Source organism: Bos grunniens, chromosome 4 (assembly GCF_055505025.1).
Source record: "Bos grunniens cultivar Pamir isolate PY7600 chromosome 4, Bosgru_T2T1.0, whole genome shotgun sequence".
In the NCBI taxonomy this organism is placed as follows: domain Eukaryota; kingdom Metazoa; phylum Chordata; class Mammalia; order Artiodactyla; family Bovidae; genus Bos; species Bos grunniens.
Genome location: NC_141168.1, coordinates 112,665,101 through 112,681,555, shown reverse-complemented (window position 1 = coordinate 112,681,555; position 16,455 = coordinate 112,665,101). Strand labels below are relative to the sequence as shown.

The 16,455-nt window shown below is 49.2% G+C and overlaps 1 protein-coding gene across 4 annotated transcripts in view; it reads right to left on the bottom strand.

Annotated features, from left to right (window-relative positions):
• The window catches only part of UPP1 (uridine phosphorylase 1), a 28,696-nt gene extending 13,512 nt beyond the window's left edge, over positions 1-15,184 (bottom strand). The window contains exon 1 of one of the 4 annotated variants that reach the window (XM_086398600.1): positions 14,976-15,184. In XM_086398600.1, the coding sequence (XP_086254726.1) occupies positions 14,976-15,169 (194 nt within the window). In that variant the 5' untranslated portion in view covers positions 15,170-15,184. Of the gene's footprint in view, positions 1-14,616; positions 14,689-14,975 lie in introns of those variants that run through there. The other 3 variants (XM_086398596.1, XM_086398599.1, XM_086398595.1) reach the window with 3 other exon arrangements.
• Positions 15,185-16,455: the final 1,271 nt, after the last annotated feature.

Sequence of the window (16,455 nt, the reverse complement as noted above, 5' to 3'; positions counted from 1 at the left end):
CAGAGCCTGCCATGGAGGGAAGGGAAGGACCTGGGGCAGGTATGGATCAACCACCGCCCTGCTCCAACTCAGAGCGGGAAGAAGGGAAGGCCATGAGAGGTAACCAGAGTTATCTTACTGACACTGCAGCGCTGAGCCTGAGGATCTGCCAGAGGTGAACACGGTGAGTGGATTCTGCATGGAGCCACCGCCAGCACCCCCAGCTCAGGCTCTCAACCTGGAACCCCACCAGCCACTTATCAGAAAACCAAACCCACCAAGCGAAAACCCAGAAGGTCTCCTTTTGGAGAAAAGGATCGATGGCTGCTGTTACACAGTTAAATTTTGACCATTTTTAGAAAATGCTTAAGACCAAAGAATATTATCATAATTGGGTCTGGGGCACAGATTTTTCTGGAGAGTTACCTTGTCTCTCCTCACCTGGACTTCATCCTCCCTTAGCATTTATAGGACGCTTCTCAGGAATTGCCAGCCTGTGCATGTATGCGTGCTAAGTCACTTCAGTCATCTCTGACTCTTTGCAACCCTATGGACTGTAGCCCGCTAGGTTCCTCTGCCCATGGAATTTTCCAGACAATACTGGAGCGTGTTGCTGTGCCCTCCTGCAGAGGATTTTCCTGACCCAGGGATCGAATCTGTGTCTTCTAGGTCTTCTGCATTGGCAGGCGGGTTCTTTAAACCTGGTGCCACCTGGGAAGCCCAGCAGCCTGAGTCCATCACAAATTGATTGTACCCAAGTTGGGCAGGGCAGGGTGGTTGTTGGGAACCTCTCATCCATAGCCAGGTGACAACCCAGACTTGTGATGGGAGTGCAGGGCTTGGGGTTGGGGAAGGTGGACAGTCTTGTTGGACTGAGCCCCTAGCCTGTGGAGTCTGACACTGTCCCCAGGTAGACAGTGTCAGAACTGAGTCCAACTGTAGGACTCCCTGATGGTGTAGGAGCTGGTGTGGAGAACTGCTTGATGGTGTGGGGAAAACAAATCAGAATTGTGCTCAGTGATCAAACTCTTAAGGGCATAGTTTGCCTTTACAGCATCCAGCAGGCAGATGGATGAAATGAGACGCAGACAGCCCAGTTTCTGAAGAAGCCTGGCATCCAGGAAACACCACTCTCGTCACGTGCACCCTGCAGGCAGCAGCTACCGCCCCTCTGGGATCCATCTCATTGTCTGTAGTAAGTGCAGACACGTCTTCCGGAGCACCAGCCCACAGCCTTCCTTATTGGCCCTCACTGTCCCCTGAGAGATGAAGTCGGGCAGAGGGTCATGGAGAGTCAGTCACCTCCTCCTGCAATCTGCCCCCTCTGGTCTGCCAGCTCTTCCTCTGGGGGTGGTATGGGGGAGGCGGGTATGGGAAAGAGGAAGGGTGAGAGGTGCCTTCCCACAGGGCGGCAGCTGAATCACAGAGTTCAGAGGGTAGCCCAGGAGTCCTCAGGGAGAATCCATCCCTATTTTCCAGGAATTGAAACTTAGCCACAGAGAAGGCATCCTGTCTGGACTTGCTAGTGTTACTCTCTAGCCCAGTTCTTTGCTTCCCTCTGAAGCAGAGCATGCATTTTCTCTGTCTTATCCTTGCCCTCTGCCACCCTGGACCTCAGCTCCTTCCTGAAGTGTGGTAGGCTTCCTAGACTCAGTTTAGTGCCTGACAGGTGTTCCCCTCCAGGCTGTGAGCTCCCCACCCCCAAGACAACTCCTCCTGGGGCCAGGTCCTGGCTTTACCGACAAGAAAGCTTTATTTAACCAACTTTGTGCAGAGAAGATTACAGCCTTTGCAATGTTGTAACTGGTAATTTCCTCACTAAATATCTTAAGATGTTCAGGTGGAGTGAGCATGCATGCATGTTTGCCTAAGGAATCCTGGTACAACCACCAGAGCCGTATGTCACTCTCAGAAGGAGCTGGGTGTGGAGGATAAATGATATGGCTACCCCACTCACCCAGTGAAAGGTCAAAGATGGGGAGGGGGTGAAGGAAGTCCCTCCCCTCTCTCAATTCACTTGCCCTCAGACCAGCTGGAACAGACGGGGTCCAAGAGCCACACCGCTGTCACAGGCAGACTGGTTGTTCACTCAGACTCACCCTTATTCTGCAGGCCACCAACAAAGTGAGCGCCCCACTTCTGTAAAAGGAGACCCTGGTGATGCGTAAGAATAACCAATCAGGGAACCATGTGAAGGTGGAAGTTCAGAAGAAAATTTCAAGTTAATAAAAATGTATAGGGGACTCCCCGTGGCCCAGTGGCAAAGACTTCGAGCTCCCCATGCAGGGGCCCTGGTTGGGGAACTCCATCCCACAGGCTGCAGCTAAGACCTGGTGCAGCCAAATAAACAAATCTTTTAATGTGTATGTGAAGCTTGTGGGTAAAAGGATGTCACCAGTCACTGCTGTAAACAATGTTGCCTCCACCAAGTCCTCAGCCAAGGCAGCCATCCCCATGGTGCACCCCAGGAAACTCAGGATGGAGAAAAACAAGATGTTGGCCCTAGGTGGTTAAGATGAACATCAGGTGAATGATTTCAAGAAGCCCAGCCTCTTACATCTTCCCATACATAGAAAAGCGCTGAGATCATTAACTTGAGATGTCTGGTTTCTGCGATTGGCTGTAATCTTCTGATGTTCAACTTAAACGTCTGGCTTTTGTTTTGCTCTCAGCAGAACTCCTATATATCCTGGGTCCACTCTTATCTCTTTGGAGCATTCCTCACAGCTACCTGAAAGGCTGTTCCCCAGACCTAAGTCCTCAGTAAGTCCATCAAACAAAACTTAATTCCCAACTTTTAAGTTGTGTGGTGGTGTTTTATTTTTTGTCAAGAAGATGCATTATTTTTTTCCAGCCATCAAAGGAATCAGAAAATAGGTCCTTCACCATCGAGGCCAAAGTCTGTCCCCCTGGGGTTAATGCAGACAAAGAGAGAGGGAGCCCACCAGGGTGCACTGCAGTTGGTTCAACTCAGGTCACAACTTAAAGAGCGTTGGAAGTTTAAGTCTCACAGTCCTGTCCGACTCTTTGCAACACTATGGACTGTAGCCTGCCAGGCTCCTCTGCCCATGGGATTTTCCAGGCAAGAATACTGCAGTGGGTTGCCATTTCCTTCTCCAGATCTCCCCAACCCAGGGATAGAACCCACATCTCCTGCATTGCAGGGAGTCTTTACCATCTGAGTCACCAGGGAAGTCCTTGTGCAGTGTAACTAGAAGTCATCATAGGTAAGCTCATTCGGAGAATTTAGGGAACATTTTTGACAACTGCTTTTTCATTTGCTGTACTGAATTAATGCTATCATGCACCTGTTTCTTCCAACAGACAATATGCTTATGTATTTCCTAAGGACACACCCTTGATGTTGTACAACTGACGTTCAGCCTGGGCATCACCCCAGGTCAATACTTGTGTGGCACCCACTTCATTTCCTCCATGGCAGAGAAACGCTAGCACTGAATCAGCACCACAGTGCTGTCCACCCACAAAAGGTGCCACCCGGTGCTGCCCACCCCTGTTCACCCAGTACAGCTGTGGCCGGAGCGGAAATGTCAGGGGGGATTCAGGTGCTTGCCTCATACTTTTACTTCACCTTTTTAGTAACTCAGAAGCAAAAGGCAAGGGAGGAAGGGAAAGCTATACCCATCTGAATGCAGAGTTCCAGAGAAGAGAGATAAGAAACCCTTAAGTGAACAATGCAAAGTAGAGGAAAACAATAGAATTGGAAAGACTATAGATCTCAAGACAATTGGAGATAGCAAGGGAATATTTCATCCAAAGATGGGCTCAATAAAGGACAGAAATGGCAAGGACCTAACAGAAGCAGAAGATATTAAGAGGTGGCAAGAATAAACAGAACAATACAAAAAAGATTTTAATGACCCAGATAACCATGATGGTTTGGTCACTCACCTAGAGCCAGACATCCTGGTGTGTGAAGTCAAGTGGGCCTTAGGAAACATTACTACAAACAAACCTAGTGGAGGTGATAGAATTCTAGATGAACTATTTAAAACTCTAAAAGATGATGCTGTTAAAGTTCTGCACTCAATATGAAAGCAAATTTGGAAAACCCAGAAATGACCATGGGACTGGAAAAAGTCAGCAGCTTTCATCCCAAAGAAGGGCAAAGCCAAAGAAGATTCAAACTACCATACAATTGTGTTCATTTCACATGCTAGCAAGGTAATGCTCAAAACCCTTCAAGCTAGGCTTCAGCAGTACGTAAATAGAGAACTTCCAGATGTACAAGATGGATTTAGAAGTGGCAGAGGAACAGAGATCAAATTGCCAACATTCACTGGGTCATAGAAAAAGCAAGAGAATTCCAGAAAAAACATCTACTTCTGCTTCACTCACTATACTAAAGCCTGATTATTTTCTTGGGCTCCAAAATCACTGTGGACAGTGACTGCAGCCATGGAATTAAAAGATGCTTCCTTCTTGGAAGGAAAGCTATGACAAACCTAAACAGCATATTAAATAGCAGAGACATCACTTTGCTGACAAAAGTCCATATAGTCAAAGCTATGGTTTTTCCAATAGTCATGTACAAATGTGAGCTGAACCATAAAACAGGCTGAGTGCTGAAGAACTGATGCTTCCCAACTGTGGTGTTGGACAAGACTCTTCAGAGTCCCTTGGACAGTCAAGAGATCAAGCAAGTCAATCCTAAAGGAAATCAACCCTGAATATTCATTGGAAGGACTGATGATAAAGCTATAACTCCAATACTTTGGCCACCTGATTCGAAGAGCAGACTCATAGAGAAGACCCTGATGCTGGGAAAAATTGAAGGCAGGAGAAGGGGGTAACAGAGGATGAGATAGTTGGATATCATCACCAACTAAGTGAACATGAGCTTGAGCAAACTCCAGGAGATGGTGAAGTCTGGTGTGCGGCAGTCCATGGGGTCACAAAGAGTTGGACACAACTTAGCAACTGAACAACTACAATGCCTTCCTATTTATCTGTAAGATAGGAGAAGGTGCTAAGAATTGCACTCATTAGTCATTCAAGTAAAATCACCAACAGGTGTACCTGTTAAGGTTTGTATCAGCACGTGTTGTGTGTATAGAGAGAGGACAAGATGCAGGACTCTGAGTCCAGTGTAGTAAACATGTGTGAACATGAACTCCAATGCCTGTTGGCCTAGGGAGAGCCAGGTAAAGGCACAAACTTCTCTAGTTCAACGTGAGGAACGAGTTATTTCTTAATGATCCCGGATTCCTCGAAATAGCCAGGAAAGATGCAGCCGAGAGAGGACAGGACAAACAGTATTCACAGCGAGGAGACCTGAACCCATGAGACATGTGGAGGATGCAGAGCCAAGCAGCTCAGCAGGCTCGGGGTGGAGAGGGGTAACTTGGGCGCTGGCCCGGGACCAGGCGCAAGGGCGGCCAGGTGTCACCACCAACGTGACCCCATCCTGGAGGTGACTGGGGGCTCTGAAATCTTGGGCGCAGTGAATGGCAGTCAGAGGCTTTCATATGAGATCCACACAAAGGGCTCCAGAATAAGCCATTGTTACCTAACAACTATTCTGTTCTCAAGACTTTGAGGTCCTCAAAGCCCTTACATGCCTGAACCTTGGGACTTTCCAAACGTGTCACTACCCCTCCTAGAAAAAACTAATCTCCTCTTCTCTGAAAAAACCCAAACAGATATTGTCCTGTCTTATTGCTCATCTCTCTCAAGTGACCACTTCTCTCTCCAAGGTCCTCGGTGTTTGCATAAGTGCCCTTCCTGCCCCACCCTCTTCTAAGAAGGCATTTTCTCTCCCAAGTGCCTCTCTGCCTCTCCCCACCTCCATTAAGATGGTATGTAAGCCCCGGATTCTAACCACCTCCTAAGACTGCATTTGTCTCTGAATTCTCCTCAGTGTTTGCATAAGTGCCCTTCCTGCCCCACCCTCTTCTAAGAAGGCATTTTTTCTCCCAAGTGCCTCTCTGCCTCTCCCCACCTCCATTAAGATGGTATGTAAGCCCCGGATTCTAACCACCTCCTAAGATTGCATTTTTCTCTGAATTCTCCCATACACATGTAAATTCAAGTCGGTCTGTTCTCTTGGTAACCTGTCTTTTTAATTTGCAGTCTCCAAGAATAGAATCATTGCCCAAAGAAGGGCAATGCCAAAGAATGTTCAAACTACCTTACAATTGTGCTCATTTCACATGCTAGCAAGGTAATGCTCAAAATCCTTCAAGCAAGGCTTCAGCAGTACATGAACTGAGAACTTCCAGATGTACCAGGTAGGATTAGAAAAAGCAGAGGAACCAGAGATCAAATTGCCATCTGTTGGATCATAGAAAAAGCAAGAGAATTCCAGAAAAGCAGCTACTTCTGCTTCACTCACTATGCTAAAACCTTTGACCGTGTGGATCACAACAAACTGTGGAAAATTCTTAAAGAGATGGGAATACCAAACCATCTTACCTGTCTCCTCAGAAACCTGTATGCAGTTCAAGAAGCAACGGTTAGAACCAGACATGCAACAATGAACTGGTTCAAATTTGGGAAAGGAGTACATCAAGGCTGTATATTGTCACCCTGCTTATTTAACGACTTCCCTGGTGGCTCAAATGGTAAAGCATCTGCCTACAATGCGGGAGACCTGGGTTTGATCCCTGGGTTGGGAAGATCCCCTGGAGAAGGAAATGGCAATCCACTCCAGTACTATTACCTGGAAAATCCCATGGACAGAGGAGCTTGGTAGGCAACAGTCTGTGGGGTCGCAAAGTCAGACATGACTGAGTGACTTCACTTTCACTTTCTTTATTTAACTTCTATGCGGAAGACTTAGCAACTGAACAACAACAAGAATAGAATCTAAATGGATAGAAGTTTTTCTTCCCCAACATGTGATCTGTGCACAGAGGGTGAGCAGAGATGCAATCACAACAGGAAAGTTTGGTGCATCCTGGATCCAGGAGGTGAATCCTAAGGGCTGGAAGGTGGCATTCAGATGAAGCTGTAAGGGATGCCTGTGTCCAGTGGATTTGCAGGGAAGGAAGGCCACATGATGTACCAACCTGAATGTTTCATCAGAGGCGCCGGCTTCCCATACAAGATGCCCACAGGCATCACCCAAGGTGGAAGTGCTTGTGGATAAGGAGAAGGTAGGAATTAGGGATCGGTTGCTGGGGAAGCACTGACTTTCAACTCTTGTCATTCACAGGTCTGATCTAACTAGGGTCAGCAGGGCTCAGGGTGATAGTATGCTCACTGGTCAGTGGTCCAGTATGGTCAGCTGGTACAGGGCTTCCAGAAGAGCTGATGGCTTTCCCACAGCAGGGCGGGCTCCATGGGTTAGACCCTGCACCTGAGGATGTGGTTGTCCTGGAGTCAGTTTTAGAAAACATTTCTTCTAACATTGTCCCAAGGGCTGCAGGTGTTCTGAAGACGGCCCCTCTCACTTTCTAGGAAACCTCTGTTCTCTAAACAGGAGGGTTCCACTAGATTCCAAGCCCAGAGGTCCTGCCTCCCAGAGACCTCAGAACCTGGCTCTGGGCTCGCAGGTCCCAGCTTTGCTGTGAGCAGGAGGGTTCCTGATTGTCGTTGTCTCAGTAATGTCGACTCTTTGCCGACTGCTAGGAGACTCAATGGACCCAGTGGCAGGGGTGCGGAACCTCTGAACACACCAGGAGCCTTTGGTTAAAGCAGGAGCGTTTACTACTGGTAACAAGCAAAGAGACAGGGAGTTAGCCCTCAAAGCGCTGTCTCCCCCAGTAGCAGAATGGGATGGCCTAAGCCAAGGGTGCACGTGTGTTCACCAAAGGGCACGTGTGTTCACCATAGGGCATGTGTGACCTTCCCTGTAGAGTGGAGTCCTAGGTGCCCTTGCCCAGTGGATAACACACTCCAGCATCCTGTGTATGTGCAAAACCAGCAGCAATCTTGCCCGAAGAGCAGAGAGTTTAGCACTAAGAGGCAAAGTCACTGTTAGGAGAAACAGATGGAAACTGCTCCTGCTGGCCAGGCACCACAGTAACCATCTGCCGAGAGTTATTTTCTGACAGGAGGTCCTGGTAAGGTACAAAGAACAAACACCACCCACCAGAAGAATTCAGGAAAGATCAAAGGCGACCCCACATCTCCCACCGACCTCCCAGAATCCTTCTCATTGGAATCCATCTTGGGTGAGCAAGGCGTGCACCACCAGGAAGGACTCTGAGTCAGAATGACTGGCCAAAGACACCCCAGAAACTAAACCTATCACCATAAAACCCGAGACTAGGAGCCATCCAGCAGAGTAGCTCTCCTGGGTTCCCTCCCTTACCCTGCCGCTCTCCGGCCAGGCGCCCCTTCCCAATAAAGAAAGTTTCTTGCTCTGTCAGCATGCGCATCTCCTAGCACAATTCATTTCTGAGTTCTAGACAAGAGCCCACTCTCGGGCCCTGGAAGGGGCCCCCTTCCTAAATCCGCTTTAGGTTGACAAGATCTAGGCACCTGCTGAGCACATCTCGGGGGTCAGCACAGGTCAGCATCACCATTCCTGAGGCTCATCTGCTGGTTGAGCCCTTGAGTGGGTTTGAGCAAAACAGCTCAAGAATATTCACCAGGATGATCTTTACCTCTGGAACAGAACTGGGGTCTTTATGACTGCTTTCTGGTCTTTGCTACAGTGACTTCTCGTGCCTGAAAAGGGTTGCTGGTTCCCTCCCTTTTTGTTCTTTTTAAAATCATTAATTGCTCAGAACTACTCTTTGTTTCTATTGTAGCAAAAATAGATAGGAAGTTTTTCTCTCCTGAGAACAAGGAAAGTAAAGGGAGCAGTGAACAGGCTAGAGAGGAAGCAGAGTGCCGAAAGAGTTCATCACTCCTGGCTCTACTTTAACTGCAGAGAATCTGTGCTGCCTGTAACGAGATTTCTACTTCACAAAGCCAACTTACCACCCTTAACTCCATAAACTACGGCCTGCAGGTGCTTACATTCCCTGCGCTCCCGTGCAATACATCAACCCTTGTAGCTTTCTGCATTGCAGAAAGACAGTTGCAGGCCAATAAACTGAAAGTGAAAGTCGCTCAGTTGTGTCCAACTCTTTCTGACCCCGTGGACTATACAGTAGGAAGTCAAGAAATATCTGGAGTAACAGGAAAATTTGGCCTTGGAGTACAGAATGAAGCAGGGCAAAGGCTAACAGAGTTTTGCCAAAAGAACACACTGGTCATAGCAAACACCCTCTTCCAACAACACAAGATATAACTCTACACATGGACGTTCACCAGGTGGTCAACACCGAAATCAGACTGATTATATTCTTTCCAGACAAAGATGGAGAAGCTCTATACAGTCAGCAAAAACAAGACTGGAAGCTGACTGTGGCTCAGATCATGAACTCCTTATTACCAAATTCAGACTTAAATTGAAGAAAGTAGGGAAAACCACTAGACCATTCAGGTACAACCTAAATCAAATCCCTTACGAATATACAGTGGAAGTGAGAAATAGATTTAAGGGACTAGATCTGATAGACAGAGTGCCTGATGAACTATGGATGGAGGTTCATGGCATTGTACAGGAGGCAGGGATCATGACCATCCCCAAGAAAAAGAAATGCAAAAAAGCAAAACGGCTGTCTGAGGAGGCCTTACAAATAGCCATGAAAAGAAGACAAGCAAAGGCAAAGGAAAAAAGGAAAGATATACCCATTTAAATGCAGAGTTCCAAAGAATAGCAAGGAGAGATAGGAAAGCCTTCCTCAGTGATCAATGCAAAGAAATAGAGGAAAACAACAGAATGGGAAAGTCTAGAGATCTCTTCAAGAAAACTAGTGATACCAAGGGGACATTTCATGCAAAGATGGGCACAAAGCTAGTGAAGGTGATGGAATTCCAGTTGAGCTATTTCAAATCCTAAAAAGATGATGCTGTGAAAAGTGCTGCACTCAATACTCCAGCAAATTTGGACAACTCAGCAGTGGTCACAGGAATGGAAAAGGTCAGTTTTCATTCCAATCCCAAAGAAGGGCAATGCCAAAGAATGCTCAAACTACCACATGATGGCACCCCATCCCAGTACTCTTGCCTGGAAAATCCCATGGACAGAGGAGCCTGGTGGGCTGCAGTCCATGTGGCCGCAAATAGTTGGACACGACTGAGCGACTTCACATTCACTTTTCACTTTCATGCATTGGAGAAGGAAATGGCAACTTACTCCAGTGTTCTTGCCTGGAAAATCCCATGGACAGAGGAGCCTGGTAGGCTGCAGTCCATGGGGTCGCAAAGAGTCGGACACGACTGAGTGACTTCACATTCACTTTTCACTTTCATGCATTGGAGAAGGAAATGGCAACCTACTCCAGTGTTCTTGCCTGGAGAATCCCAGGGACGGGGGAGCCTGGTGGGCTGCCGTCTATGAGGTCACACAGAGTCAGACACGACTGAAGTGACTTAGCAGCAGCAGCAGCAGCAGCATGCTAGTAAAGTAATGCTCAAAATTCTCCAAGCCAGGCTTCAACAGTACCTGAACCGTGAACTTCCAGATGTTCAAGCTGGATTTAGAAAAGGCAGAGGAACCACAAATCAAATTGCCAACATCAGTTGGATTATCGAAAAAGCAAGAGAATTCCAGAAAAACATCTACTTCTACTTTATTGACTATGCCAAAGCCTTAGAGACAGGAATACCAGACCACCTGACCAGCCTCCTGAGAAATCTGTATGCAGGTCCGGAAGCAACAGTTAGAACTGGACGTGGAACAACAGACTGGTTCCAAATTGGTAAAGGAGTCTGTCAAGGCTGTATATTGTCACCTGCTTGTTTAACTAATATGCAGAAGACATCATGAGAAATGCTGGGTTGGGTGAAGCACAAGCTGGAATCAAGATTGCTGGGAGAAACATCAATAACCTCAGATATGTGGATGATACCACCCTTATGGAAGAAATCAAAGAACTAAAGAGCCTCTTGATGAAAGTGAAAAAACCAAGTGAAAAAGTTGTCTTAAAACTCAACATTCAAAAAACTAAGATCATGACATTAGGTCCCATCACTTCATGGCAAATAGATGGGGAAACAATGAGAGACTTTATTTTCTTGGGCTCCAAAATCACTGCAGTCATGAAATTAAAAGATGCTTGCTCCTTGGAAGAAAAGTTATGACCAATCTAGGCAGCATATTAAAAAGCAGACACATTACTTTGCCGACAAAGGTCCATCTAGTCAAAGCTATGGTTTTCCCAGTGGTCATGTATGGATGTGAATGTTGGACTATAAGGAAAGCTGAGCGCTGATGAATTGATGCTTTTGAACTGTGGTGTTGGAGAAGACTCTTGAGAGTCCCTTGGACTGCAAGGAGATCCAACCAGTCAGTCCTAAAGGAGCTCAGTCCTGAATATTCATTGGAAGGACTGATGCTGAAGCTGAAAACTCCAATATTTTGGCTAGCTGATGCAAATAACTGACTGGTTGGAAAAGACCCTTATGCTGGGAAAGATTGAGGGCAGGAGGAGAAGGGAACAACAGAGGATGAGATGGCTGGATGGCATCACCGACTCGATGGACATGAGTTTGAGTAAACTCCGGGAGTTGGTGATGGACAGGGAGGCCTTGTGTGCTGTAGTCCATGGGGTCGCAAAGAGTCAGACATGATTGAGTGACTGAACTGAATGACTGACTAACTGGAATATACAGTCCATGGAATTCTCCAGGCCAGAATACTGGAGTGGGTAGCCTTTCCGTTTCTACAAGGGGTCTTCCCAACCCAGGAATTGAACCCAGGTCTCCCACATTGTTGGCAGATTCTTTACCAGCTGAGCCACCAGGGAAGCTCATAACCCAGAGACAAATGGACCCAATTACCAGGCAGCCTGTTGCCAGCTGTGACTGTTTTGAAATAATGCAAGAAGGCAAGACCTTCATCACTGTGAGCCTTATCATCTATCCTAGACGATGAGACTCAGGCTCTAAAGTCTCTCGGTTCCGCTAGAAGCGGGGCATAGTACTTGAGGTGCTAGCCTGCTATGTTCTCCCCCTTGCCCAGCAAACGGGAATAAAGTCACTTCTATTTCCTCCAAACTGTCTCCATCTTTCTATTCAGCATTGGTGGAGTGGGAGCCAAGAGCTTGGCAACATTTCCACATGAGATACAGGAGGCTATCAGTCACCTTCTTGCCAACCATCAGTGCAGAGAATGCAAAGGTTCTGAAATTCACACTCTGGTTCCTAACTGAGGGCTGTCCAGAGAGTGTTTCCATTTCTCCACTGCCTGTTGTTCTTCTGTGAGACAGGATGTAACCTAGTTTGACCCCACCCCTTCCTTACAGGGGCTTCCCTCAGAGATCAGTTGGTAAAGAATCTGCCTGCAGTGCAGGAGATCTAGGTTCTATTCCTGGGTCGGGAAGATCCCCTGGAGAAAGAAATAGCAACCCACTCCAGTATTCTTGCCTGGAGAATCCCATGGACAGAGGGGCCTGGTGGGCTACAGTCCATGGGGTTGCAAGAGTCAGACACGACTTAGCGACTAAACCACCAGCACCACTTCCTTAACTGGGTCCTCACTCTAGCTCTGCTAAATCCAACTTGCAAAATCAAAAAGCCCTCCAGCTGGCAGCTGGTTTTGGTTTTCTTGTTTTGTGTTTGTTGTTGTTCTGTTTTATTTTAGTTTTAACCTATTTAATCCAACTCAGACAGGCGGATTACTTTGGGCATATAGATTAGTGTGTAAACGTTTATATATTTTTTTTGAATGAACATATTTCAAAAGCAAATGTGTGTGTATATGAGAGGAAGGAGGGAGGGGAGACAAGAAAGATGTTCAGGGTTTGTCTTTCATGGTTTAGTTGCTAAGTCGTGTCTGACTCTTGTGGCTCCATGGACTGTAGCCCATCAGGCTCCTCTGTCCATGGGATTTTCCAGGCAAGAGTACTGGAGTGGATTGCCATTTCCTTCTCCAGAGGATCTTCCGGACCCAGGGATCAAACTCAGGTCTCCTGCATTGCATTCTTTACTGACTGAGCTATGAGGGAAGCCCTTTATCTTTAGGAAGCAGAAAAACTGAAAGTTTCACTTTCTTGTTGTATATTTGTTCTGTTTAAAAAAATTTTTTAATTTTAGGACAATGAGAAAGTTCACTTGGACAAAAGCCAATGTAAAGAATAACTACTTTGTTTCAACTAAAGTGCTACTTCAATGCCTACCAGAGTTGAGAGTACTGGAATAAAAAATATAATTCATGTCTGATAAACCTGTTTGAATTAGTCTGCAGTCTTCAAGCGAATGCAGAAAGACAACTAAAAGGTCAGTTTGGCCTCTGAAAGGTGGGGCCGGAGGAGGGGGGTGGAATTGACCCAGAAGTGGGAGAGGGGGCCCTCTGCTAAGAGTCAGGCAGCCCGAGAGAAAGGCAAGGCAGTCCTGGGAGGGGTTGTCAGGGTGGGAAACCCACTGGGCGATGGTTCTTTCTATTCAGGGAAAGTGCAAATCTTTTAAAAGCCAGGGTCACAGCCAATGAATGGAATCAAAGGTCTCTGACCCGGAAACACAGCAAGGGGGGGTAAGACTTGCGAAGGGAGACCAGGGCAAGGGGACGGAGAGGCAGCCGGGAGGACGGAAAACAGCCGAAGAGTTCAGAGCGCAGAGTCACTACGCCTGGAGCCAGCTAACAGGATATGGCCCCATTCCAGCCTGGATTTCAGAGGGGGTTTCTCTGCAAGTCACCATCAGCCGGGAACTGCCCAGGGCAGAGCCGACCTCTGGCGAGGAAAGCGAAAGACGGCCAGGGCTGGGAAAGAGCGGGTAGGAGAAGGCTGCGGGCGGGGACTCTGACTTACCTGGACACGCCCAGACCCCAGAGCTGGGGAGGCGCCCCCACACGCCCGTCTTAAAAGCAACCGGCCGCTTTCAAGAGCTGCAAACAGACCCGCTCCCCGGTGCAAATCATATTTGTCAGGTACTTTAACTGTGAAGTTTTCTCTTTTGACCTGCCGGACACCTTGACGCCAGTATTTTACGCTGTGACACTTAATCTGTTGGCTCAACGCACACACTTGGGTTCATTTTAACTCTGAAGGTCTGGTAACAGTCTTTCTCCAAAACGTCGCCCCTCGCGAGAAGGGGACGCTCCAGGTGTCCCGGGACCTATCTCGTTCGGTTTGGACTGCGCATCTCATGCACCGGGTGGACCCAGCATCTTGGCGGAGCCCCGACACCCCAACGGCGGAGGCAAAGATGAGCGCCCTCCGTCCCGCACATCCTCCCCGCACACTTTCCCGTCATGTCCTCCCCGCGCGCTCTCCCGTCACGTCCTCCCCGCGCGCTCTCCCGTCACGTCCTCCCCGCACATCCTCCCGGAGCATCCTCCCCACACACCCTCCTGTCACATTCTCCGCGCGCGCCCTCCCCGCACACCCTCCTGTCACGTCCTCCGCGCGCGCTCTCTCAGCACACCTTCCCGGAACATCCTCCCCGCACTTCCTCTGCGCGCGCCCTCCCCGCACACCCTCCTGTCACGTCCTCCTCGCACGGTCTCCCCGCACGGTCTCCCCGCACCTCCTCCCGGAGCATCCTCCCCGCACACCCTCGGAGCACGCCCTCCCCGCGCTCGCTCCGCGCACTCGCTCCCCGTGCGCTCTCCCGGCACATCGTACCCGCGCACCCTCCCCGCCGATGGCCCTGCGTCCTCGCACCGAGTCGCCTTACCGGCAGGGTGATTCCCGAAAACTGGACTCCGGCCACCGAAGCTCCCCGCGCAGAGACTGCCCGACCTGTGCCGGGAGGTACTGGGGAGCTGGTGGAGTCAGGCCTCCCGGGGGTCCCCACCCGCCGGCCCGCAGCTCCTCCCATCCCGGCGCCCCCGCCCCACCCCCGGCGGGTTTCCTGCTGCGCAGCGGGCGACGGCGAGTGACCGGAGACCAACCGCTTACTCATTAAGCCACTCGTCCCGCCCACGACACCTCCCTGCGGCTTCTTCCCCTCCTGACAGCAGAGACTTAGGGGACAGAGGTGACCCCCCCGAGGTCACCGCTCCGGCCGGAGCCAGGGTATCTGCGGGAACCCACCCCGAGTGCAAGCGTGGGGCAGGCGGATTGTCTGGGGCGAGTGCCAGAGTTACCGGTGTGGAGCTAGCGTTGGGCTGGGGATGAGAGTGGGCCCCACAGGCCAAAGGTGGTCCCCTGGGTCTCTCTGGCCCGGGTTCACTCTGGGACTCGCCTGGTCCTAGTAGCGCCCGGGAGGGCGGGAGGAAATGACTCATTCATTCAGAGCCACCGGCTGAGGCAGCGGAACTGCCTCCCGGCCTCCAGCCAGCGCAGGCGGTCCTGCCAGTCCTGTCACTAGGGGACCTGGGAGGCACCCCACCGCCCCGCCCCCCCAGGAGCCCCAGGCCTCTGGGGAGTGCACGCAGTGGCCTGCTATCCCTGCGAGATGAAGTCCTTTTCTTTCCAACAGGCTGCACTTGAGCCAGAAAACCAAACACCAAGGACTTAACAATCTGTTCAGTTCAGTTCAGTCGCTCAGTCGTGTCCGACTCTTTGCGACCCCATGAAGCACAGCACACCAGGCCTCCCTGTCCATCACCAACTCCCGGAGTTCACTCAAACTCATGTCCATCGAGTCGGTGATGCCATCCAGCCATCTCATCCTCTGTCATCCCGTTCTTCTCCTGACCCCAATCCCTCCCAGCATCAGGGTCTTTTCCAGTGAGTTAACTTCTCACCTGAGGTGGCCAAAGTATTGGAGTTTCAGCTTTACCATCAGTCCTTCCAAAGAAATCCCAGGGCTGAGCTCCTTTAGGATGGACTGGTTGGATCTCCTTGCAGTCCAAGGGACTCTCAAGAGTCTTCTCCAATACCACAGTTCAAAAGCATCAATTCTTCAGCGCTCAGCTTTCTTCATAGTCCAACTCTCACATCCATACATGACCACTGGAAAAACCATAGCCTTGACTAGACGGACCTTTGTTGGCAAAGTAGTATCTCTGCTTTTCAATATACTATCTAGGTTGGTCATAACTTTCCTTCTGTTAAGTTAGAACCTGGTAAATGTGACACCTGGAAACAAGTTGTCTCCAGCCATTTCTAAAACATACAGATGAACCCAGTCAAGCCTGTTTCCTGAGTCCAGGCTCACACTCTGCTTGCTGCAGGACAGGCCAATGAGAGAGGAGGTGTTGAGGCAAGGAATAGGACTTTATTTGGAAAGCCAAAGCAGACTGACCAAGAAGATGGCCAACTCACGTCTCCAAATAACCATTTTGTGGGGGCTTAGATGCCAGGTTCTTTTACAGAGCCTGTGAGAGAAGCAATCAGAATCTGAAGTCAAAAGGCAGAGCAGAGAGGAAGAGGCAGTGGGGAAGTAAAGTGAAAGGGTCTTCAGTCTTGTAAAACATCTCCAGAAATGAGAGCCTTTGAAAGGGGTATGTTAATCTTTTCTTTTTGTTGAAGTTATTCACAGGTGGGCGGGGACAGATTATTTCTATGGGCTGAACAAGGACACTTTAATTTAGAGTCTGGCAGAAGTGCAGGGTCCTCAGAGGCAGGC